The sequence below is a fragment of the Vigna umbellata genome, chromosome 5 (assembly GCF_029865625.1).
Source record: "Vigna umbellata cultivar VRB3 chromosome 5, Vumbellata_1.0, whole genome shotgun sequence".
NCBI classification, from domain to species: Eukaryota; Viridiplantae; Streptophyta; class Magnoliopsida; order Fabales; family Fabaceae; genus Vigna; species Vigna umbellata.
In genome coordinates, this window is record NC_142169.1 from 51,238,071 (window position 1) to 51,264,005 (window position 25,935).

The 25,935-nt window shown below is 34.1% G+C and overlaps 1 protein-coding gene, 3 long non-coding RNA genes and 1 pseudogene across 5 annotated transcripts; 4 read left to right on the forward strand and 1 right to left on the reverse strand.

Annotated features, from left to right (window-relative positions):
* Positions 1 to 767: 767 nt before the first annotated feature.
* On the forward strand, positions 768 to 3,873 carry LOC124838934 (uncharacterized). Its single transcript, XM_088115845.1, has 5 exons — positions 768 to 908; positions 995 to 1,099; positions 1,218 to 1,277; positions 3,124 to 3,192; positions 3,832 to 3,873. Exons 1-5 carry the CDS (start codon positions 768 to 770, stop codon positions 3,871 to 3,873), a joined length of 417 nt encoding a protein of 138 aa, XP_087971971.1.
* A 5,510-nt stretch (positions 3,874 to 9,383) lies between these two features.
* LOC148198551 (uncharacterized) lies at positions 9,384 to 18,283 on the reverse strand. Its single transcript, XR_015786865.1, has 3 exons — positions 18,127 to 18,283; positions 17,435 to 17,491; positions 9,384 to 9,712 (listed from the first exon to the last, which is right to left on the reverse strand). It is a non-coding gene; the product is annotated as an uncharacterized LOC148198551 (long non-coding RNA).
* LOC148198552 (uncharacterized) lies at positions 10,190 to 11,944 on the forward strand. The gene is made up of 2 exons (XR_015786520.1): positions 10,190 to 10,309; positions 11,705 to 11,944. It is a non-coding gene; the product is annotated as an uncharacterized LOC148198552 (long non-coding RNA).
* LOC148198553 (uncharacterized) lies at positions 14,313 to 16,458 on the forward strand. Its single transcript, XR_015786864.1, has 3 exons — positions 14,313 to 14,805; positions 14,891 to 14,953; positions 15,190 to 16,458. It is a non-coding gene; the product is annotated as an uncharacterized LOC148198553 (long non-coding RNA).
* Positions 18,284 to 18,610: 327 nt separating the features above from the next.
* On the forward strand, positions 18,611 to 22,807 carry LOC148198554 (small ribosomal subunit protein uS5c pseudogene; annotated as a pseudogene). The gene is made up of 2 exons (XR_015786779.1): positions 18,611 to 19,280; positions 19,842 to 22,807. The product of XR_015786779.1 is annotated as a small ribosomal subunit protein uS5c pseudogene (transcript).
* Positions 22,808 to 25,935: the final 3,128 nt, after the last annotated feature.

The window sequence follows — 25,935 nt, forward strand, 5'->3', positions numbered from 1 at the left end:
TATAGGGTGTGAGATTTAACAAATAAAAGGGTGCATGAACAAACAAGGCACATAATGACAATGGTGCATGAAAAAATAAAAGGTTGTACGAAGGAAAAGAGGATTTAAACCCATAGAAGCCCAAAACACGGTAGGGTGCAAGAATGGAAAACAGGGATGCGGAGAAGTAATCAAAACAAAAAGCTATAAAAGAAAAAAAACAATTAAATAAACGAAATGGCCTCCAGACCCAGGCCCAACACCTTTTTTTTTCTCTCAACTCATAAATCCTTTAGGGTTCGGCCAGCTCCACCCCCATTCCACCATTCGCACTCACCGCCTCAGGGACCTAGAGTCTCTCCTTCTCCCCGCCGGCAAACCTAAAGGCAACCACTACCGCAGCGGTGCACTCACGCCTTTTCCAACCAAACGGCTGCCTCGAATCGAGGCCTAGAGTGTTGCACCAACTGTTGCTCACCACCGGGATCATCGTCGCCTGCAGCGCCGAGCCTCTTCCTCTTTTCTCTTCTCCGATCGCAAGCTACTTCGAGAAAGGAAGGTCTCGTGGACCACAAGCCATTCGCTCCGAGCAGCTTCTCTCTCCTCTCCTTCCATTGGTCATTGATTGAGGTAACAGTCCATTTTCGATCCATCTTTACCTACAAGAAACGTGATTTTTACAAACTTTCGTGTTCTCTCAGTGCGATGTGGTTTCGTTAACTGTTCGATTTGTTTGTGAAAGCTAAATATTGTTGTGCGACTTTTTTTGCTTGGTCGTGGAATCAGAAATGGCCACCCGCCTTGGTAAAGGGATATGGGAGTTAATCGGACTTATTGAGACTTCCTCGTGTCCAAGAGCAAAATTCCATCCGGTTGCGCGGACAATGCATTCCAAGGCAAAAAAAATTATGATAGACACCCTAGCCATGGTAAAAACTAACAGTTTTCCTCCTTGTTTGGATTTCAAAAAATTGTTTGCTTTCAATTTATTAGCTTTGCGATTTTTTGCGTATAGGTTGAAAAACTAGAAGAGAAAGGAGTATCCTCCAAAGAAGCTAAGGCAATAACCATGGTCATAACCGAATGTTTGAATGACACTGTCGAAATTATGTCTCTGTCTGTAAGATCTTTAGTGCCGACTATAATCTCTGATGGGTGGATTTAAAATTTCATCTTGTCCAGTTTTATAAATTTTATAATGTTGGATACTAATATTGTTTTGGTAATTTTTTTTTAAGACTGAGAAAATACTACAAGACCATCTGTCCAAGTTTAGAGCAGAGATGCAGAACTCACTGGTATTTCTTATTTCTTAAATATGCAAATGTTCTGTGTTATGATTTGGTGTATGTGGATATCTTAGGATTTTGTGTGGTGACATCCTATTTTATTGCCATAAATTTGACTTTACTTTGAGATTGAAACTCTAAAATATATTTATTTCTAGAGGGCTTAATTGATCCCTCTCACTATCATCTATTTATAATAAGATAAAGTCGTGATACCAAAGTACATGGAAGATTAAGGGTCTGCCCTAGACACCCAGGTGCACAAATAGGTACTATTATAGATACAACTCATAAAGACTAGCACACTACACTTTAAGTAGGCTTAATGATGATACATAGATGCATTTATTCTAATAACTTTTGTGCGGTTGGTTTGGAAGAGAGGAAAAATAGGGGAAGAAAAAACAGGGGATTCACGTATAGAAAGGAATCTGTGTAAATGATATTTCACTCTTAACTGTTGAAAAAGAATAAACAACTCTTATTTATAAAGTCAATAACAGAACATAGAAAACAGAAAATGAAACAAAATAATATCTGGAATTAATACAACATTTCTCCTTAATTAAGTACTAAAACTAACTAAGCCTAACTCAATTCTCAGATTACCAAATTTGTCCTTTTTTAAAGACTTAGTAAAAACATACTCGAGTAATTCCCTGAGTTCAACCTTGGGGACAAGGTTGATTTTCAGGGAAGGGTAATGTTAGGAGTTGGAGAGTCTATGAAAGGAGGAAGAAGACAAGAACCGAACTGTTAGGGAATGGGGTCCGAATGATAGGGGAATAGGAGTGAAGGAACCGAACGGTCGGGGAATAGGAGATGAAGGAACCGAATAGTAGGGGAATAGGAGATAAAGGACTGATCAGTTAAGAGAAGGGAGGGTGAAAGAGCAGAACGGTGAAACAATTGGAGAAGGCGGGAAAGAGGCCTATAAATGTAAACCTTTGTAATTCTGGTAGGAGTTAGTCATATTCTTTGTAGAGACAGGTCATGGACCTTGTGAGGGGAATTAGGCTCCCGAATCATCATTGTATTTGATATTCATTGCAGTGAATACATACAATTCTTTTGTTCTTCCTTGTTTGTGTGCCTTTGTGTGAGTGGGAGTTGTAAGATAGTTAGGATTCTAACCCAGGAACCTATCAGAAATGATCTTCTCGGTTGTGTAGCATAATGTTCCTTCTTAGTCCCTCTTGTACTTGGTGTGATCATGGTCAATGAGTCATTGTTGAATTTCTAGAAGCACTTCAATTTTGGGATTTAATAGACTTATGATGTGGTAGTATGTTGTCACATTTCATAATGATATTATTTATTTGGTTATTAACATTGTCGCATAAGATAGTCAGTCAGCGACACATTCAAACTTCTTTGGGGAAGCTTGCTCACATGGTCTTTGTAAAACCATGTTATAAAATGCAAGGGAGTAAAGCGAATGCAAACATTAATTTCAAGGCAGAAACTTATGAAATCCCTTTGTCCGGTTAACTTATATATTTGAAGATCTTTAAATTAAATGGGCTCTATTTATTTTGAAATTATTCATGTGTTTCTAGCAGTGGTAGGATGCAAGGTTATCGAACTTAAGAGTGTATTTTGCTTGTCGATTAGATCATAATTTTTAGGGTAATAATTCAAATGGTTGCATCATAATTCATGTGCTGACAAATTACACGCAAAACATATATGATGGTTTGTGTTGCGTTTTGTTAGAGACATTTATGCTTGGAGTGCTTTAATTTTATATCAGGAACCTTTTTTCCTATGTCTTAAATTTCACGTTTTTTTTATTCTTGTTATTTTATTAACCTCAAATTGTTACATTGATGCTGTAATATGCTGAAAAATTTAGACAGAGAAGTTTGAGAGTGATATGGAGAAGATGTCCACCGAATTAAAGCATGACGTGTTAAACCCCCAGGTATTGATGAAATTAACCGTGGTCTTAAAAAATACGGAACACTGCTTTTCATCCCTTTCGTTGTTGGTGTTGGTGTTAGCATTTACAAACTTGTTGTGGCTTAAAGAACTCCTATGCTTCTTCCAACATCAACCGGATATGGTTTCGCTACTATGTGATAATGTTTCGGCCATTCACCTTTCCACTAACCCTATCTCCCAAGTTTCGTTACATGAAAATTCTTTTTATATGTTGTCAAAAATATAGTATTGTTTTATAAGGTTAAATATGTTTTTAATTTTTAAATTTTGAGTGTGAAATTAAAATTTCTTTTTGTTTCAAATTTTAATATTTTAATTTTTAAATTTTAAGAATAAATAAATATAATATTTTTAACCTTATATTAATATTCAAATTAAGATTTATCAAAATAATGTAAACAGAACTATATTTATTCATTTTAAAAATTTAAAATCAAATTAGATTAAAATATAAAGAAATGATCTAAAGTTTGTATTCACAAATGATAAAGTTAATCAAATAAAAATTAAGATATAAAACTAACTGGTATTATTGTATGCGCAATTACAAATTTGTGTGCTCTCTTCGTGCGATATAAATCTTCTGTGGTTTCGTTAACATTTCGATTTGTTTGCGAAGGCTGAAAATTCTTGTGCTGCTTTTGGGGTTTGCGAAGGCTGAAAATTCTTGTGCTGCTTTTGGGGTTTGCTCGTGGAATCCGAAATGGCCGCGCTTCGTAAGCGGGTATGGCAGTTATCTGGGATCGCAGCTTTTAGGGTTTCCAAATCCGAAGTGTGGTCGTCGTTCGAAAGAGCACTGTTCCATCTATCTCCTGTTTCCGGGACAAGACATTATGTGAAATCCAACGGAAAACACCGCGTAATAATTTACAGTTTTTCTCTAATTTGTTGTTTGGATTTCACTCTTATTTGCTATGTTGCAAATTGTTTGTTTCAAATTTGTTTGATTTTTTGCGTATAGGTTATAAAGGGAGAAAGGGAAAGAGAAGGAAAAAGAGGATCGTCAAAACAAGCTGAGGTTTGATTTTTTGAGTATAGGTTTGCTTTTTTGGTTTCATTTTTCTTTTTAAGATTGAGATGATGCAAGAATCAAATAGGTCCAATGCTTAAATAAGAGGTGCACAACTCACAAGTATTTCTTAAATATGTGAATGTTGTTCCTAAACTTTGAGGGTCAGGCCTGCATCTAGTCGTAGTTAACATGGTAGGGTTAAAGAAAGGATTTTGTGGGTGGTTATATTATTGCTGGCTGGAAAACCCAAAAAAATGGTATTTTAGAAATGGTGGTAGTCTAAAATAGTAAGACTTGGTTATCTTTAATATTAAAGAGTTTTACAATTTTCCTCTCATTTGTTTTGTTTGGATTTCACTTTTGTTTGCAATTCTAAACAATGGGGAGTAGTTGCGATGATGCAAATTGTTTGCTTCAGCTTGATTTGGTGGTTTGATTTTTTGTGTATAGGTTAAAAGACTAAAGGGGGAGGAGTACTTTCTGAACAAGTTGAGTCATTAACTAAAGTTTTGAAGGAAAGCATCGAATATGTGTCTCAGTCCGTAAGATCTTTAGTGCAAACTTTAATATGTGTTTTGTGTATTTAAAATTTCACCTTGTCCCAACATAAACTTTATAAAATTTATAAAACTGACGTTATAAAATTTATAAAACTCACAAAGGGACAAGATGAAATTTTAAATACACAAAACACATATTAAAGTTTGCACTAAAGATCTTACGGACTGAGACACATATTCGATGCTTTCCTTCAAAACTTTAGTTAATGACTTAGCTTGTTCAGAAAGTACTCCTCCCCCTTTAGTCTTTTAACCTATACACAAAAAATCAAACCACCAAATCAAGCTGAAGCAAACAATTTGCATCATCGCAACTACTCCCCATTGTTTAGAATTGCAAACAAAAGTGAAATCCAAACAAAACAAATGAGAGGAAATCTGTAAAACTCTTTAATATTAAAGATAACCAAGTCTTACTATTTTAGACTACCACCATTTCTAAAATACCATTTTTTTGGGTTTTCCAGCCAGCAATAATATAACCAGCCACAAAATCCTTTCTTTAACCCTACCATGTTAACTACGACTAGAAGCAGGCCTGACCCTCAAAGTTTAGGGACAACATTCACATATTTAAGAAATACTTGTGAGTTGTGAACCTCTTATTTAAGCATTGGACCTATTTGATTCTTGCATCATCTCAATCTTAAAAAGAAAAATGAAACCAAAAAAGCAAACCTATACTCAAAAAATCAAACCTCAGCTTGTTTTGACGATCCTCTTTTTCCTTCTCTTTCCCCTTCTCCCTTTATAACCTATACGCAAAAAATCAAACAAATTTGAAACAAACAATTTGCAACATAGCAAATAAGAGTGAAATCCAAACAACACATTAGAGAAAAACTGTAAATTATTACGCGGTGTTTTCCGTTGGATTTCACATAATGCCTTGTCCCGGAAACAGGAGATGGATGGAACATTGCTCTTTCGAACGACGACCACACTTTGGATTTGGAAACCCTAAAAGCTGCGATCCCAGATAACTGCCATACCCGCTTACGAAGCGCGGCCATTTCCGATTCCACGAGCAAACCCCAAAAGCAGCACAAGAATTTTCAGCCTTCGCAAACAAATCGAAATGTTAACGAAACCACAGAAGATTTATATCGCACGAAGAGAGCACACAAATTTGTAATTGCGCATACAATAATACCAGTTAGTTTTATATCTTAATTTTTATTTGATTAACTTTATCATTTGTGAATATTAGATCATTTCTTTATATTTTAATCTAATTTGATTTTAAATTTTTAAAATGAATAAATATAGTTCTGTTTACATTATTTTGATAAATCTTAATTTGAATATTAATATAAGGTTAAAAATATTATATTTATTTATTCTTAAAATTTAAAAATTAAAATATTAAAATTTGAAACAAAAAGAAATTTTAATTTCACACTCAAAATTTAAAAATTAAAAACATATTTAACCTTATAAAACAATACTATATTTTTGACAACATATAAAAAGAATTTTCATGTAACGAAACTATTATCAGAAACACTTTTCAGAAAATTCAAAAACAAAGCTTTTGATTTTCATTATTTTATTGTATATATAATATTGACAAGAAAAATTTAGTTTACCTAAATTCTGTTAAACCGATCCTAATAATTTTCTTTTATTATCCATTATTAGATGTGTAGCATATACCAGCAATTTTATCACATGGAGACATCAAGATCTAAGAGAACGCAAAAACATTCTTATTTAATTTCTTGCAGATGAGAAATTTTACTTCCCAATCTCTAGATATCTAGGATCTGAGTTTATTTTCACTTTTCGATGAAAATTTATTTAAAATTTTAGTCAAACAAAATGAATTTTTTATTTAAACAAATAATTTTAAAAAGATAGTTTGTGTGTAAAGAAGTGCAAGATAGTTATATAAAATACAAAATTTTGAATAAAATATATTGACATTCATTTTTAAAATTACTTAATTCTCATAATAATAACATAACACATAATATATATATATGCTTGTGAAAATTACCAATTCCTTTGATGTCATTATGTTTGTGAAAATTAGATAAAATTAGATAAGACAAAAATTATAAAATCAAAACTCATTATAAAATCATTTTTTGTAAGAAATTATTTAACTATGAGTATTTTTGATTTTTTTTTCTGGTCAATTACCAATTCTTTTATGTTTGTGAAAATTGGATAAAATTAGATAAGACAAAATTTATAAAATGAAAATTCATTATGAAATCATTTTTTTTTGTAAGATTGTTTAACAGCAAATGTTTCTGATTTTTTCAATTGGAGCGGGATGACAGAGAAAAAGTTGGAGTGAGTGAGATGAAAGAGAAAGGGTTGAGAGGAATGAGAGAGGTGAGTAAGAGTTTGGGGTTTCTTTTTTTTAGTTTTGAGAACGAAAATTATTAAAATACCCTTAACCTTAAAACTCAGAATTCATAATATATAAAGGTATTTTTGTCTTAAAACCCGGTACACATTACTAAAATGTACCAACTGAAAAACAGACGCGCATTAACAAACCTCATATATATATATATATATATATATATATATATATATATATATATATATATATATATATATATATATATATATATATATATATATATAATAAAATGTCTATATCATGTTTTTAAAAATTATATTGGTATATATTTTTATATTATATAAAAAAATTAAGTAAAATGATAAATAAAATTAATTAATTAATTAATATTTTAGTAATACATGTTCTTATATAATAAAATAAATAATTAAAACAAAAATATTAAAATAAATAAATTAATTTAATATTTTACTAATATTTTGTATTTTATATTTTAATAAAATAAATAATTAAAATAAGAAAAGATTTTATAATATTTATTATTTATTAATATTTTATAACAGATTTTGAATTCTTATATGTGATTGAACTTTTTGTCCTTAACTTGTATTCGAGTTTTTAATCATAAAAAAAAATATTCTACGTATAAAGACTCTAACACTCAAATGAGTAAAATATATTATAATTATTTTAATATATAATAAATATTGAGTTAGATTAGTCACCGTTATAAATGATATTTATAGACTTTTGTACATTAGTATAATAATAAATAAGATACCTCAAAATATAATAACATATTAATAAATATAATAAATATATTTTTATAATAATTTTATATTTCACTATTTTAAGCATTATAATAATTTTTATAATAAATATAATAAATAACATTATGGTTTAGTTTTTAAAAACTGAACTTATAACATTTTCGGTTCAGTTAAGTATATTATTTTTGTTCAAATTTTATATGTTTATTCTAATTAATAGTTAGTAGATTAGTTTTAAATTTCAGCTTTGCATAGTAATTTTTGCATATTAATTTTTACCAATTAGAAATTGTTGAGATAGCTTGTGTTACATTTCCCTTAGTTTAGTAAGTCATATAGTTCTGCATAGTTAACAGTTACTTTGTTATTAGATTGTGTTAAAATCAGATTTTAGAACTAGTGTCATGCTAAAATTAGTACAATTCAGTTTAAAATTAGTATAGTTAGTTGTTCAATTCAGTTTATATTGTAGTTTAGTACAATTTAGTATAATTTAGTTCAGTCTAGTTTGATAAAAAAAACACTTAAGTTAAGTTTGTCTGAACTGTTTTACAGTCTAGTTCAGTTTAGTCAAATTAGTTTTTAGTTCAGTACAAATTTTAGTAGTGTAGTACAATTCAGTTTCATTTGCCCACCCCCAACAAGGATGTTTTGCATTCTAATTATTTCTATTTGGTCTTCTGGTACCCACTTTTGTAGGTATAATATTTAATATAATGCATACTTATCAAGGCTTGCTTTCTCTTTTTTATGCTTTGTTTGCCCACCATACATTTTTCTATTTTTAAGTTTACATGTTATTTATGTTCAGACTTAAATTATTTTCCATGTAACAACAATCACATTAATAGGAAAATCCTAATCCTAGGAAGATTCCTCTAACTATGGACAATCCTCTTGGTGTATTACACTAGCTTGTTGACATCATAAACTGAGTCAATGTTAGTTCCATGGGATTCTGATGTATTTAGGAGAGACATTAGCATCTCATTGCACTTGCATAAGGTAGATGTCTTAGAGCTTGCATCGGGGATAGAAGAACTGAATATTACCCTTATTCGGTTATAAATGATTTAAGCCTTTTAATCATTCTTTATCTTTAATTGATTTATCTAGTTACTTATATCAAATAAATGTTTTGTGTTCAGGTATATGTTTTGTGTACAAGTATATGTTTGGTGTTAGTAACAATATGAAATTCAGTGATGTATATGGCTATATAAACCCCCAACCCACTCATGAAGCCAATAAGTTTGATAACATTCAAGCATACGTCACCAAATGTTTTTAATAGGGGAAGAAAATATATTTTTTCCTTATAAATTTTAATTTTTCTTACCATAATTTTATTAATTTTATTTTTATCCATAAAAATTAAAAATTACTACTATTTATTAAATCTAAATATTTTTCATGGGTCTTACACTTCATATCCATACTATTCCATTCATATCACATTTTAAATACCATACCTCATTAACAACATATTTCCTCATCCATAACACCTTTAAATAACTTCAAACCAAACATTAAAACAACATCACCATTAATGTAACTGACTTGGAAAATATCAACACTTATTATGAACAAAACCTAACGGTAGAACACCTCCTATCTGCGAACATGATCGTACGTGATATAGTTTCCCTATGGTGAACATGACCGAACGGTATATTATTTTCCTATGGTGAACATGATCGAACGGGATATTGTTTCCCTATGGTGAACATGACCGAATGGGATATTGTTTCCCTATGGTGAACATGACCGTACGAGATATTATTTCCCTATGGTGAACATGACCGAACGGGATATTGTTTCTCTATGGTGAATGTAAGACCCTGAAAATTAGAGGAAAAAGTAAGTCTTGGGTCATTAAAAGACTAAGAAACTCAAAATGTAACAAGTTGTAACAAAAGTACAAAGTATAGTACAAAATACAATGCTGTCAACTTTGACATGGTTTAGTATTTTAATTATTACTTTTTGTTAAAATTAGATATTGAGTTGATTCCTTTTCCATTAGAAAGTAGACTCGAATAGCTTCGATTCGAGTACTCATACGCGAAATTCCGACTACGGGAAGGGGTTGAACCGGACTGACAAAGTTGTCAAAATCCTGTCCACTCGCTAAACGCGTTTTGAACACGTTTTTTACTGGATAAACGCGTTTTGAACGCGTTTTTGACTGGGTAAACGCGTTTTTACTATTTAAACGCGTTTTTACTATTTAAACGCGTTTTTACTATTTAAACGCGTTTTTACTATTTAAACACGTTTTTCTGGTTATTTAAGAGTGTCTTGATGCTGAGAGAAGTTCCTAAGTTGAACCAGAGGTCAGAGCACGGAGGTTTTGAAGCAGAGGGACTTTGGAGTTCTGTTTTGAGTCGGGGGAACGTTCGCAAAGTGTTTTTGGAAGGCTCGCTAAGGAGAAAACCGTAAGGGGAGCTAACCTTGAGTCTTTTTGTTTCTGTATGATCTTAAATTTGGTATATGTTTAGGATTTTGATTCTCTTTATGATTTTAGAATGAAATTCTGCTTCTGTTGTATCTTTTGAATCAGTGTACGGTTTGGAATTGGGATATGCTTCTGTTTTGATGATTTTGAAGAGATTTGGTTCGTATTAAGTATTTTGAATCGGTGGAAGTTTTTTTTAGGTATACGTATGGTTTGAAGATTTTGAATCTGTTTATGGATTTAAAAGGAGACTAGGTTTTTTATATGAAATTTTGAATTGTACTATTTATCAGCTGTCTTTATTTATATGATGAGTTTGGATGTTTTTAATATTTGGATGAATATGGGTTGTTGATAGGAGATGAGTTTTTAGATGTCTAGAAAGTCTGTATAATGAAAGGAATAGTCGGTATAGCCCAGAGAGTGAGTTTTCGTGATTCTGGAATAGTAAATTCGCTGGAGAGAATGAGTCAACTCGCTGGAATGAGTTATGCGTGACAAATTTAGTGTTTTTGATGTTTTTCATGTTTTGGGGTTCTGGATGTCCGTTTTGGACGTTCTTTAGGTCGTTTTGGGGGTTTTTGACCCTTCCGGAGCCATTGGCAAGGGTATCCAAGCTGTTTGAACTACCTAAGTGTTCGAATTAATAGACCATAAAGAAATAAGTACTAATAAGTGATGTTTTCTGTGAGGATGTGAAATGTCTGAGTATGTAAGAGTTGTTTTCTTGAGATATGACTAAACATGATAATATGTTGACATGTGTATTTATGAATGGAGAGTGTGGAATAGAGTTCCAAGGAGAAACTCCTTGTTGATTTTGTGTCAAGTACTGTACGTATGAATATAGGAACTCCGATTTAGGGGTTCATTCTTATGCTCTCAATAGTCTAGATCTCACTCAGAGAGAAAGCTATGTGGTGGAGAGTAGGAAATCCTTACCGAAGATCCACAGTGGGGTGGACAGAGTAGGAAGGATGTAGCTTCAGTGGTGGTATTCATATCTGAAGATCCAGTTTGGGGGACAGAGTAGGATAGAATAATTGAGCTAGTGAATAAGTGCATCCATATCCGAAGATCCAGCTTGAGGGACAGAGTAGGATAGGATGTAGCTGAGTAAAGTACCATTGCAAGTGTAGAACTAGCTAAGAGTTCAATATTCATACGATTATCCGGATGAGTTGAGTTTATGATGATTATGCTATGATTATTGTGTTATTGAGTAATTTAACTTGTAAGTTGGAAATTTTATTATTAATTAAATTTACGATAACATTTTATGTTGCATTAGCTCACCCTTGCTTTGTTTGCTGTTTGGTTGTTATTTTGTGTTATGTATTTTGTTTGGCGATGATCATCCGGTGGATGTGAGCAGAAGTTGGTGATATGCCGGTGGAGCAAGGATTAGATGGAGGATCGACTGAAGCTTAGTTATAAGAATGAGACCTATATTTTTAGTCTCTGTTTTAAGCGTGAGTTGTATTTAGTTTGAAATTTGAGTTAGGGTTTGTATAATAATGAGGAAAACTATTATTCCTCCTTCTATCAACTGTTCTATTGTATCAATGATGTAAGAACTCTATTATAGTTTAATGCTATAATAATTGGGATGTTACATTAATGGTATCAGAGCAATTCTTTCCCTAGGAATCCTGTAGGTTATGAAGATACCATGTTTTAGTTGTGTCTTCCGATTATAGGAATTAATTTTTAGACTAATGGTTCCTCTCTTTGGACAGAACCATGGCATCCAGACCATCTTCTCCTCCTTCACCTGTACGGTTTGATGTTTCTAATCTGGTAAGAGTAATGGAATCATTTGTGGTGGCGATGCAGCAGCAGAATGCATCCTTGGTGCAACAAAACACAATTGCGTTGCAACAATTGGAAGCTGCTAGGGTGTCAGTTGAGGCACACTAGAGACAATATGTGGAATTAATGAACGGTTGTGCAAGAATTTCCACTGACCATTTTTATATTCCACCTACTTCAATTCAAGAATGGAGCCTAGAGATGTTACAGTGAACATGACCGAACGGGATATTGTTTCCCTATGGGGAACATGACTGAATTGGATATTATTTCCCTATGGTGAACATGACCAAACGGGATATTGTTTCCCTATGGTGAACATGACCGAACGAGATATTTACTAGACAGAATCCAAAGATTTGACTGAATACTATAGAACTTCTATAATTAGACATAGACAAATATGAAAGCTCATAACCAAAATCTAAGAGCCTAGACCGAACACTACAAGCTTAGTCCGAACCCTCTTAGTTTCAATTTCAATTACTTAATTTGGTAATATGACGACACCGAGTGCTGACATATGGCCGAGCACTACCAAGATAGTTCAAGACCGAGCGGTCAATAACATTTATAGCATATGACAGACTTAACGCTGTTTACAACAAAAGTTATGTCTAGACCGAATGCTACATTAATTAAAATCAACACTAAACTGAATGGTCATTAACTGAGAATTCATAATAGTCGAACTCAATTAAGACCGAGCACCAGATAAAAGCCGAACAGTCAATTAAAGACCTTCAGCAACTACATAATATTGCAGAATAGCTACAGAATTAAGATCGACACCAAACCTTACCAATATCACTCGACCACTGTTCCATAATCATACAGATACACAATCATCACAAACACAACATCAATATTCCACATCAACAACACCGAATACCCAATTCATCCAATTTTACATTCATACAACTTTATCCAAATCAATTTCATACACATGCATAATTATCAAACAACATATTCATACATCAAAACCAAGTAATTAAATTATCTAGCTTCCCTTACCTCTTAACCGGACCGAACAGCTCTACCACTTCAAAAATTTGCTCCTAATACCAGAAAATCTCAAGAATCTACAGTTCTCCAATTTGCGATAACGGACCAACCCAAAATACCAGAAAAAGTGATTAGAAATAAGAAGAAGAAGCTAATGAACACATGCAACCAGGAGCTTGGCTTGCATGTGCCCGAAAATAGAATTTCTATGAAAAGGATGAACTTACCAACTCTAAGCTTGATTTTAATCGGTGGAAAACAATGGTCTTGACTCCTAGTTTGCTTAAACAATGGCTGGTTGAAGAAAAGAATGAAAAAGGATGAAAAATTTCTAGAGAGAATGAGGAGAGAGGTAGAGACTTGAGTTTTAGAGAGATGCAAATTTCTAAGAAAATGAGATGAATTATGATTTGGGAAATTCTATAAAATATTAAATCTTTTTTGGTTGAGACATTTGTCCCTCCCTTACACATGTCATTTTCAGGATTTGACATTATATAATTAATATAAGATAATATTATGATTAATATACAAAAATTTTATTTTAATTACCAATGTATTAAATAAAAATATCCCATTAGTAATAATAATTAAAAACATTAATGGCAGAATCACATCTCTCAAAACATAATAACATAATTAAAAAATTCTCAAACATACGAAAAATTTGAAAAGGAAGTGTTAAGTGATGCCAGTTACAAAATATATATTATTTAAGATTGTTTACATTTTCAATCTTTTATTCCTTTTGAAGATTTGTTGAAGAATATGTAATAACTTAAATATTTCAAATTTTGTTAAAATTTAAATTTCTTTAATTGATAATATATTATTTAAAAATTCATTAAAACTAAAATGCATTAATTTTAAGTTTTTTTGAAGTCTAAAAAAATACACATTTTTCTCCAACCTTTTTATTTATTTTTTTCATTATCAAGATAAATTTGTATAAAACAAATTCAAACAAGATTTTCAATCTTTTATTCCTTTTGAAGATTTGTTGAAGAATATGTAATAACTTAAATATTTCAAATTTTGTTAAAATTTAAATTTCTTTAATTGATAATATATTATTTAAAAATTCATTAAAACTAAAATGCATTAATTTTAAGTTTTTACTAAAAATCTTAGCTTAAAAAAATAACGTTTAACAAACAACTCTAACTTTGTTTAAAAGTTCTTATTTTCAGTTTGAAGTAAAAAGAAAAAAAAAAATTCACCGAACATGTCTCGTAATAAGAGAAGAAATGAAAAATGTCTTATCCAAATGAAGCAATCTAATTGCATAGTCACTTGACTTCAACACCAACACCAGAAGATGTTCGTAGTTCCTCCCCTTCCTCGTCCTGCACCTGCTTAATGAAACGCCACCACAATGATGTCTGGTTTCACGGTCGCTCTCATGGACGAGTTCCTTACACCGGCAGCGAAACATGGCGCATCTCGTGTGCAAAGAGAACCGGTAAACAGAGGTACCCCTCCGAGAAGAAGAGGCTGAGAACAAAGCACAAATAGCTCTTATCCGACTCCAAGGAGAAGGACAAGTTTGAGGGCACGTGGAGGCTCTTCAAGCTCGCCGTTCCACTTGATCAAGATCCCGGCAAGGACCATGTTTCCAATGCCCTTCTCCAGCAAATTGCCAAAGTTCTTAAGTTCCCGGTACTCAAACAAAACCCACCCTTCCAACTAAGAGAAACCGATAAAGAAATATTCTTTAATTTTCATTCCCTTCTCTCTTTCTCAGGTTGCTTCTCTGTTGCTAGCAGAAGCTTTCACCGTCGTTAGGAAGTCTTTTGATGCTTGAAAGGTATGTTTTTAATATCAGTTGTTCAATGACAAACTAAAATTCACTCTTCAATATGCATTTCAATTCTCTACGTTAAAACAAATTTGAGAGAGGGAAAGAGACAATATAGGTTAAATGGAAAATGGGGGCGGGCATTGTCTGGAATAGTGGGGTGGCTGATATGAGCCAATTGTGGTCGCATTACAGTTGTAAAGGCCTCCAAAATCCAAAGTATTAATCTTTTATAGCAATTGCAGTTGTACATGGAATTTTAACTTTCTAGTCATAATGTTGAAAGAAGACCACATGGACTCAAGGGAGCTCACGGTTTTTTTTTTGAAGAAAGCTGCTGCCATTGTTCAAGCATTCACGGCCAACACATGCACGAAATTGGAAGGGATTAAATTGAAGTGGGAGACACATGTTCTCATGTAGGTGCATGGTCTTTGGAAGCAAGTGGAAATGAGGAAAAACACCAAGCTAACTCACGGCTACCATCACACAAATGAGGAGTCTTCTTTCTTTTAAGTGGGAGACAACATAAAAGAAGTAAGGGCCACCACCATTTGTTGAAGAAGAAATCAAAGTAGCTTAGAAAGACAACACCACACGGCATAACACATTTGCACCTCATGGGCAGCAACATTTCTCACGCATAAGACAAAAACAAATGGAAGAAATGGTAGACAACAAAGTAGAAAAAGGGGGGCCATCATTACAAGAGCTTCTCACGGTTTTTTGTTGAAAGGATGACTTGGCAAAGCTCAACAAAATTAAGGAGTTTCCAGCTGGCCACATCCCACACGGTTTGCAACATTGGCAAGTCAACAAAAGGAATAAAAAAAGGGGCACACTTACTCTTGGTTGGAACGTTTTAGGAAGAGAGAGCAAATTCAGAATTTGAAGAAGCACAACATCACACGGCCAACAGCAAACACAAGAAGCATTGGTTTGGTCCAAGAAGAATTTGGAAGTCCAGCTGCCACTTGTTGATTGAAAGGGGGGTTGCATGCTTGCTGAAGAACATCTCTCGGTCCATGGATTCTAGGGAGAAGGAGAGAATGTTTTTCTTGGGAGAGGAAAAAGAGGACAATAAGGAGACAGCACACGGCCAGAAGAAGGGGAGTCTCCTCTCGGAATTTGGGGGGGCTCTCAACAGTTCTGAGTGTTGCATCTTTTCATCTTCTTCTTTTATGTGAGAAAAACGTAAGAGTGCATACAACATGGCTAGAGAATGAACGAAGAAATGGTGCAGGGGTGAGAGGCTTGACGGAAGAAAATTTAGAAATAATCCTAAGTAGAAAAATACCACCTTCAGAGAGCTGGAAGGAGAAAAGCAAACTGGTGTGGAGACTGGAAGGAGAAGCATACGGCCAAGAGGAAGCCAGTCACCACTTGTTTGTTCCTTTACTTTTGAATGTTTTTACTTCAAGAGAACTGTAAAATGTTTTTCATGATGAATGAATTGGTTGATGTTTATTCCTTTTGTTGAAATCCCACTGCATCTTCATTTAGTTTTCTGCACATTTATACAATCTCTTCTAGCCTTTATTTTAGAAGTAGAGTAGCACGTTCAAGATATAGAAGTAGGATGCCATCACTTAAAAGAAAAGAACCCAAAAAATTGTCAAATTTGAGAAAGAACTCTCGGTTTTGAGAAGAAGAGAAGGACTTGTACGTTTGTGAAAAGTAGAACTGAATTTTGGTGAGAATAGAATGGTGATTGAACATAGACAAATGGAGTGTAGGGTAGCGTGAGTAGAGTTCCAGTAGCTCTTAGTGTGATTTCAATGTAGTGCAATGTAGTTTTTCACTAAAAAAATTGTAGAGTAGTGTAGTGTAGTTGTAGTGGAGAGACCTTCAGAGGAGCTGCTGTGGGGAAAGAAGTCCAGCAGCTGGACAGTGGATATGGCTGGAACAGAGAGCTGGAACAGTAGGAGCTTGGCACATGTGATGGAAGGTTACGGTTGAAGCAAAATGGTGTGAAATCACATGTTTTGTTTATGCACTCAAATTTGATGGGCCGCGACAGCCTCATCAATGGTAATCACATCAAAACCATTAAACTAAATACAATACCTATTTACTCATTAAACAAAACATAATAAATGTTTCCTCAACGTGTACAAGTGAACTACTAGCTTCAGTGAAGGAAATAAAGCATAAAGAAGCAATTTATTTCAATTCTATTTCTTAAACATAACTATCATACTGAAACCATTGATTCAGATAAAGAGGGAAACTCATAGCATACATCGTATTGAAGATCAACATCTACATTCTTAAAAGTTCATATCAACAATACACATATCAAGTTAAATCATTCGGTCAGATCATCTACCTCACATTTGCAAGTCAAGTTATGAATTTCAACCAAGTTCATGAAAGAAGAACATAATAGAAGTCAACCATACATGAACCATTACAAAAACACACTTAACTCTCCTATTAAAGCAAAAGAATAATCAGCAGTAAAGACTATAAAACACATAGGAAACATACCTTTAAAGCCCTCTCGATCTTCACTAAACAATACAACACCAGCTGAATGAAGATATTCTAAAAATGCACCAAAGGGTTCCATAGACCGACCAAACCACACACCATTTCGTGCCCGGAAAAAAAATATACATGTTAGGGTTTTTTGATATCACAAATTAAGGTATTTAGGAAAAAAAATATACATATTAGTGTTAGTCCATGTTCTCATTACATTGTGATATAATGCGTGGAAAATGAAGCTCCACAGCTAAGTCCCAACTAGCCTGACCAGGTTGCAAGCATTGGGCTGGAGGTGGGGGTTCTGGGTTTGGTTAAGGCTATCCCTAAGATGAAGGATATCTAAAGCCTACTGACATGCACACTAACTACAACAAAATCTATCTAAGGGTAATCTAAAAATCCACTAAGTTGTCTAAAACAGTTTTTAATGTTCATCTAACACAACTAAGAAGTACTTGTTTTGGTGAAATTCAAATCAAATTTAGAATGAAAAGCCAAACAATTTAAACTACTACTAAACTAAGTGAGTGAAATCTATCAATTTAAGACACTACACTAATAATGGTCTAAAACCAACTAATTAGCACAGGAAGTGTTGATTCAAGATATACTAAAGTAGTATATATGACCTTTTATCACCTTTCAATAACAGCCAATAAAAACAAATCGCAATCTAAGAAATTCAGACTTACCAAGTGCAGAAGGCAATTGCAGCTGGAGCTTATCTCTTCCACTTCCAAGAAACCAACCTAGGGTTTCCAAAATTGCGATTTCAAACCTCCAAACAACAACGACCGAAAATAGGTCAATGTAACAACACCCAGAGAAAAGAAAACTGAAATAAACCTCAAATCTAAGCGATTCAAACTTACAACGAGTAGGAGGCAACTACAACTCGAGCTTCCAGTTCGAAAAAACCAACCTACGGTTTCCGAAGACGCGATATCAAACCTCCAAACAGTAATGACCAAAAATAGGTCAATGTAACAACAAAAAGATAAAATCAAAATACAAATTAACCTCAAAGCTTGGCTTACTCACCGCGTTCGACAGATGAAATCACTACAAGAAATATGTTAATTACCGAAGGATTAATACCGACGGTCTTTTATCCTTCGATAAGGCACTGACATTACCGAAGGAATACGCCCTTCAGTAAAAGGTTCAATTGAGTGAAATGAGAATTTAGGATCTCGCTGTTCCATTCTCCCGTATTGTGAAATCTTCTCCCTCCCAAAACCTCTCGACCCTATTCTCAACGGTGGCCATTTTGTCGCAATTCCCGCTTCTTCGCGCTTCTCTCTCCTCCCCTCGCCGCCGCACACCGTCTCCCTCCTCTTCGCCAAACCCCAACACCACCCCTCCCTCCTCTACGCCAAATGCAAACCCTCCGATGACATTGACACCTCCTCTTCGCCTGCAGAGGGATTTGTCGCCCCTCCCTCCTTCGACGATGGCCCCCTCAAGACGGAGGACGAGATCGCCGCAGCCTACGAGGAGCTCTACGGCCCCACCTTCAGCGGCGTTTTTGTGCTCGGGAATGACGTCTTCGAAACGGACTCCCTGGTGAAGCAGGACACGGGGTTCGGGTCAACACGAAGAAGGACAAGGTCTGCGACGGGTTCGAAGATAGGGTGGTCCAGGTGAGAAGGGTGACGAAAGTTGTTAAGGGAGGGAAGTAGTTGCGCTTCAGAGCTGTCTTCATTGTCGGCAACAAAAATGGCCAAGATTGCATCGGAGTTGGCAAGACCAAGGAAGTCGTCGCCGCCGTTCAAAAGTCCGCCTCCGATGCTAGGAGGAACATCGTGAAGGTGCCAATGACTAAGTACTCCACTTTTCCCCACAGGTACACACTCAGTTTTTGCATGAGAAACCCTTGCTAGATATTCTTGTTGTTATACCTGATTGTTCTAAAAAGCTGGATGAAATTTGTGTTGTAGAACATATTGATATTTCTGATGATTTTTATGATGTGTGCATTGGTCTGGACAACAATTTTGAGGATAGCTTTATGGACTGTGTTGAGTTAACTATGGATTCTGTTATTATTACTAAGGAAGAGCCAACACAGGTGTTGTTTAACCTTGAAATTCTAGTTGTCTTATCTGAGTTTCCTTTGCAGTTTAGCTCATTTGATTGCCTGTGCATAGATCCTTTAGAGCTTGTTGTTAACACTGTAGTAGTTATTGATTCTAAGGTTCTCAGAGCACCATTTGAGATTGAACGTATCCATATCCCTACTGTTTGCACTGATAATATTTGTCCCACCTTTGATGCATTATTTCTTCATGAAAATGATCTTGATTTCACTTTTAACAAAGCTGAAATGTTTGATGATTCACTGATGAACATTGACTTTGATTTTGCTGTTGCAACTGACATGACTAATATTGTCACTCATCCAAAGGAAGCTGCAGACACAAAGGAAGTGGTCATGGATGCAAGAGAAGGTATAAATGATGCTCAAAGAGCCTGGAATTTGCAGAATCAACAGCAAAGGCATGAGGAGATCTGGTTGCTGCAGCTGAAAGCATTGAATGGAGAACTGATGATGCTAAAGCAGAGAGTTGGGAAGGAGCTAATGCACAACTTGGCGGACAATGGAGAAAATCCAATAAGCTCTTTCTTTTCCTTTCTTTTAAATAGTAGTTATAGGTCTTTTATAGTAGTTTACATAGCTTTAAGTAGCATAATAAATAGTAGGATAGATAATATGTTGTTTTTCATAAAAATAAAAAGAATTAACTTTGATTTGTGGCCAATCTGAATAAGTTCTTTGCCTCTTTAGTTTTGTAGTTTTACTTTTAAGTCTTGTTTCTGTTCTTGTTCAATTGCTATTTTTTTTGTGTTTTTCAGTTTCTATTCTTGTACATATCTGTTGCTATTTGATTTGAGTATGTTTTTGTTGATTAGAAAACCTTACTTACTCACACATTGAGGGCAATGTGCCTCTTAAGTGTGGGGGTGAGGGGTTGTAGTTAAAATTTTTGCTTTTACTCTGATAAATCTGTGTTGATATCTGTTTTTGAGTAAAATAGGGGTAAATTTTTTTTCTTAGCTGTTTTTCTTTAACTTAGGTGTGGTTTAGTTTTAAATACCTAGAGTAGTTTCCCATTCTTGTTTTAGTCTGTAAATACCTATTTTTGTTACTAATTTGTTTTAGTTTAGTTTTTAGCTTTGTTGTTAATAGTTCTTTAGGTTTTTACAGTTCATTCATTTCTTGGTTTAGGTTCTTTTACTGTTTTTTAATTTGTTTTAGAACTTCTTTTAGGTCCCTTTTCTTTTCTTCTTTCTATTATTTTCTCTTCCTTATGTTAGTTACTTGTTATGTTTTAAGCTCTTGGTTCGTTTCATGCTTTGTTTTAAGTTTTCAATTAGGATTTTCTTTTCATAATTAGTTTCTATTTTCTTTCTGCTATTGTTTGTAAAATTTTTCTAAATTTAGTTTGTCAATACTTAGTTCTTTATGCTTTTAGAATATGTTTTAGGCTGTAGGATTAGACTTTATTTTTGCTTATAGTTTCTGTAATTAGAATTCATATTAGGATTTCCTTTTCTCTTATATTCTTGCTTTCTATTTCACGTGTTAGATATTCTTTAATTTCTGTTTTAACATTTGTTTCAGTTTTATTTTCCCTTATAGGTTTTGTTTTGAGATTTAAATTTCTGAGTCTTGTTCTGGTTTTTAGTAATTTTCTAGGATCTCTTCCATTCATTGCTACTGTTAGGATTTTCTTAGGCTCTTTTTCTTTTAAATTCGAGTCTGTTTTAGTTTAGCTAGGTTCAAAGTTAACTCTTTGCTTATTTTTTTTCCTTTTACTGTCTTTCTTTTGTAGAAGCGTTTTAGATGGGAGTTGGTTTAGGTTATGTTTAGAGTCCTTTCTTTCTTCTTTTGTTGTTTTCTTTCCAGACTTGTAATTAGGATTTGTTAGCTTAATATCATTCTGCTTTAGATGTCTCTTTTGCTGTTTTTACTTTGTAGAGCTTTAGTTGAGATTCTTTATGGTTGCATTCTGTTTTGTCTTAGTTTGTCTAGGTTGTTAATAGCTTTAGGTAATGTTGTGCAGGTATTTCTAGATTCTATTTCACATTTTACTTAACTTGTATCATCCAAAATCATTGTTAATTACTTGGAGGGTATGTGACCAGTTTGTGCTTCATACATTTTGCTCAGAATTCTCATCTGTTTCATTCTTAGAACTCTGTTGATAGAAATCTTCAATCCCAGTTCATGGTTCTAGATTGAGTTTATACTTTTTTTTTCAGCTCTTCGGTAATTACCGAAGGCTTTTGGCCCTCGGTAATTACCGAAGGCTTTTGACCCTCGGTAATTACCGAAGGCTTTTGGCCCTCGGTAATTACCGAAGGACAAAAGCCTTCGGTAAATGTTAGCGACAAGGGATTTACCGAGGGCTCTTTGGCCGTCGATAAGCCTTCGGTAATTACCTTTTACCGACGGTTTTGGGCTGTTTCCGAGGGCTTCTGGCCTTCGGTAATGCCCATCTTTTTTGTAGTGAATCTGAATCCACACAACTCGCGATGGCAAAACACACGACCAAACACTGATGCGAAAGAAAGGAGTCGAAGACAGAGAGGGAGAACAGAAGAGGTGCGGGACTGACAGTGTAGAAGTTCAGTGCAGAAGAGGTGACAATGAAGGTTCGCGATGAGGGAGAGGTTCGGGAATGAAAGTTCAGTGCAGAAATGTTTAATTCTTTTTTCGAGAATGTATTTTTTTCGAGAGTGAGAGGGTGCAAATTTTGGACCTTTCAATTAAATTTTTAATTTTTTTTTCCAACATCCGTATATAATATCAGCAGGTAAATTTTTGTCAGCTTACTTATGCATATTAGATACAGATCAATCCCTATGAAGCATCCTGCACAAAAGCGCCAAAATTACATACGGCACTTATATACAGATTTTCCGTATATAACGATTTCTTCAATTATATACGGATTTATTCGTATATAACGGGTTTCCCAATATCCGTATAAAATATCCGTATATAATACGTTTATTACATACCGATTTAATCCGTATATAATTATCCGTATATAACTGGCTATTTTCTTGTAGTGGTTTTTCCTCTTTGCTTAATGTTTGCTTTGTTTAACTCATTCAATGCATGATTATTGATTTTGTCGATACGGGAACGTACGGGGAAGTCTAGATCCGGGGAATTACTCCCAATAGTATATTGGTTGTCGTTAAGCTCCTGTGCTAAGAGAACTAATTATTAGGAATGCTAGGAATCGTATGAACTCGTAATTAGGGATAGGCCTTCTTGACAAGGTAATTTAGAGAGTGGCATTAACAATGATGATTTGAATGTTGAATTCCTAAAATATATGAGAGTGGATGAGATGAAATTGACCCCCAACAACATATTCATCCATATATTTCATTGAAAGTATTTGTCTTTTGCTTTTGCCATTGATCAAAACCTCATGCATACATGTTTATTTTCGTCTTTTGCATAATACAATCCAATTATTTCATCCTTAAGTCTTAGCTAATCAAAGAATCACATAACTAAACTAGGCCGTGAGTCCTTTGGGAGAACGATACTTGGTCTTACCGAGTTTATTACTTGAAACGATTCGGTCATACTTGCCGATTGTAAAACAAGTTTGTGACATCATATTTTGGTGATCATAAATTTGTCCATCAACTATACACCTGTGAGTTGAGTGATACACTTTTGAGTGCTTGAGTGATACACTTTTGAGTACTTGAGTGAAACACTTATCTTGGTGAGGAATGGTTCTTTGAATTTCTAATTACATCTCTGCTTGGTTGATTGATTATTCTTAAGGATAGCATCTATTGAACTGTTTCAGCATCACTTTGAGTTATTTAAGAGAAAGCATCTGTGCATCCTGACTGATACTCTTATGATGAGCTGATTGAAGTAATTACTTGTCTTGGAAAAAGATTTTAAAAAATTGTTGAACCACTGTGATTTTTGAGCGCTAAGTTACATTTTGTTTTGCTTGAGGACAAGAAAGTTCTAAGTTTGGGGTTGTGATAACGGTTTAAAATACCATTATTTGAGATGTAATTTTGATACAAAAAGCAACCTTTTCACTTTAGAAACTTGCTTGAAATCATGCTTTTTCATTAATTTGTGTGAATAAGAGAGTTGAGGTTGAATTTGATGATTTCATGAATAATTTTCTTTGTTTTGATAAAAAAAGAGTTAATACAGGAAGCAGAGATGAAGTGCTAAGGATATAGAGCTCAGAAAGGCCTAGAAAAGCACCAGAAGAGGGAACCGCACGAAGCTTGGGCGACCTGCAGGAGGCTTGAGCGTGGAAAAATCGACACTCGCCGCCTAGGTGGCCTTGCCTGCCCGGGCGGCTGACTCCCGAAGCTTGGGCGAAGTTAGAGGCTCAAGCCTTTCGAAAATCGACGTCCACCGCCCGGGCGGCCAAATTGGCCGCCTACGCGTCGCGTGCTACTGATCTTGCCCAATTTTTGCTCTGTTTCGACTCTTTTGGACCGGGCCCTGTTTCTACTATTTTCCAACTCTATTTAAAGGACCCAGGCACTCTAGATTTTGCGTTTCAGGCTGGTGCAACACACTAGCACACTCTTCTACTCTCTAAAGGCAGATCTGGTGGCGAGAGCTTCCTCCTCTACTTTTAGAGTTCTTCTATCTCATGCTTTTTCATTGTTCATCTAGTTTTCCATGTCTATAGGGAACTAAACTCTATTTATTGTTGGGGAACGATGTAACCTTGTGAACTCTCTTGTATTTGAATTGATTCTTAATCATATATGCTTTATTCATTATTTGTTAGGGAATTCAATTGTTTTAATGCTTGCTCTATTTAACTCATTTAGTTGCATAATTTATGAATTGCATGAGTGTCGGGAGGTTCCTTACAATTCAGGTTCTTGTTGAATTCTCCCAAGGGTAATATTTCTCAGGGATGAGGGTATGAGTACTTGGTCGTCTTAAGTTCTTGATCTTTAGACTTAATTTTCTAGGAACTTTAGGAATTGCACGAACTAGGAATTAAGGCAGGCTTATTGCGCCGAGGGAACGGGTTCTAAGTACTTTAGTGAGTGACGTTATCATTAATGCATAAAGAGGAATTCTTATATACATGAGAGGGAACTTGGTGAAATCTAACCCCAACAACATATTCATCTCATATTATAAACAACCTCCGTTCATCTCTGTGTTACTCTGTTATTGATCAATTGCATTCATATTTAACTTTATGTCTTTGCATCACAAACCAATGATCTCTTTCTATTTAAGTCTTAATTAATTAATTTATCACACGACTGTTTAGTGCCGAGAGTCTTCTGGGATACGATACTTGGTCTTACCATTTTATATTACTTGTACAATTTGGTACACTTGCCAATTTGTTAACAGGGTGTAGATGGATATTCACAGTGAAACATAAGGCAGATGGGACAATAGAAAGATATAAAGCTAGATTGGTGGCAAAAGGATATACCCAAACATATGGGATTGACTATGAGGAGACATTTGCCCCAATGGTAAAGATGAATACAGTTCGAGTTATTCTCGCTTTGGCTACTGATAAGCTGTCGTTGAAGCTATCAAATTAATACCACTTTTCAAGGCAACTTTAGTATTGCCAAGTAGTATCTGAGAAAGTAGATAGGGTTAAAGTAACCCTGAGTCGTCTCCCAACGAAAACGAAATTGCTTTTGAATATCTGACTCTTATGCTATGCAATGCTTATGAATAAAAATGATGTTTGGAGAAGGTTTAAAGAACAAATAAGAAACTTAAAAATAGATATGATTAAATAAGCTAATTCCACTACTTTTCCAAGATAGATTCATCATCGGTTATTCACGGATAATTGTTCAATTGATTATTGTTTAAGTTTCAAATTAATTAAAGTACATTCTCAATTAATTTGAGGACGATCAAGCATTTAACCAAAGTAAATTCTCAATAAAATGCAAAACCTTTCTACATTATTCACAATAAATTCAGTTTTAAAGAATATTTGATAGATATTAACGCAATTATCTTATATCCTATATCTTCCAAATAACTAAAAGATTTAGATAATGATAAAATTATTTGGAAGATATTTTCTGTTGATATTCCCAAATTAAATTCAACAACTGAATTTTATCTTTTAGCCTTTCTGACTTTCCAAAATTGCACAAATACCCTGAAATTTCCTCTATCTGCACTTTAGCCCCTTCAACATTCTCCAAAATTGCAACATAATCTTATTTTGGGCCTTGAATTGCCATTTGGACCAATAAAACTTATAATTTCAGCTGCACAAATAAACGTAAGAATTTCCAAGAATAATTTATGCAATTAAAATCACTTTTTAAGTCTCTTTTATTTCCAAACACAATATATCCAATCATAACAAATCCTCTTTAAATCACTCATTCAAGCACATGAATTCATCAAAAATTTTAATTTTAAAGCATAAATGTAGGCATGAATATGCACTCATCAGCTACTCATTTTGGATGGGACTTAC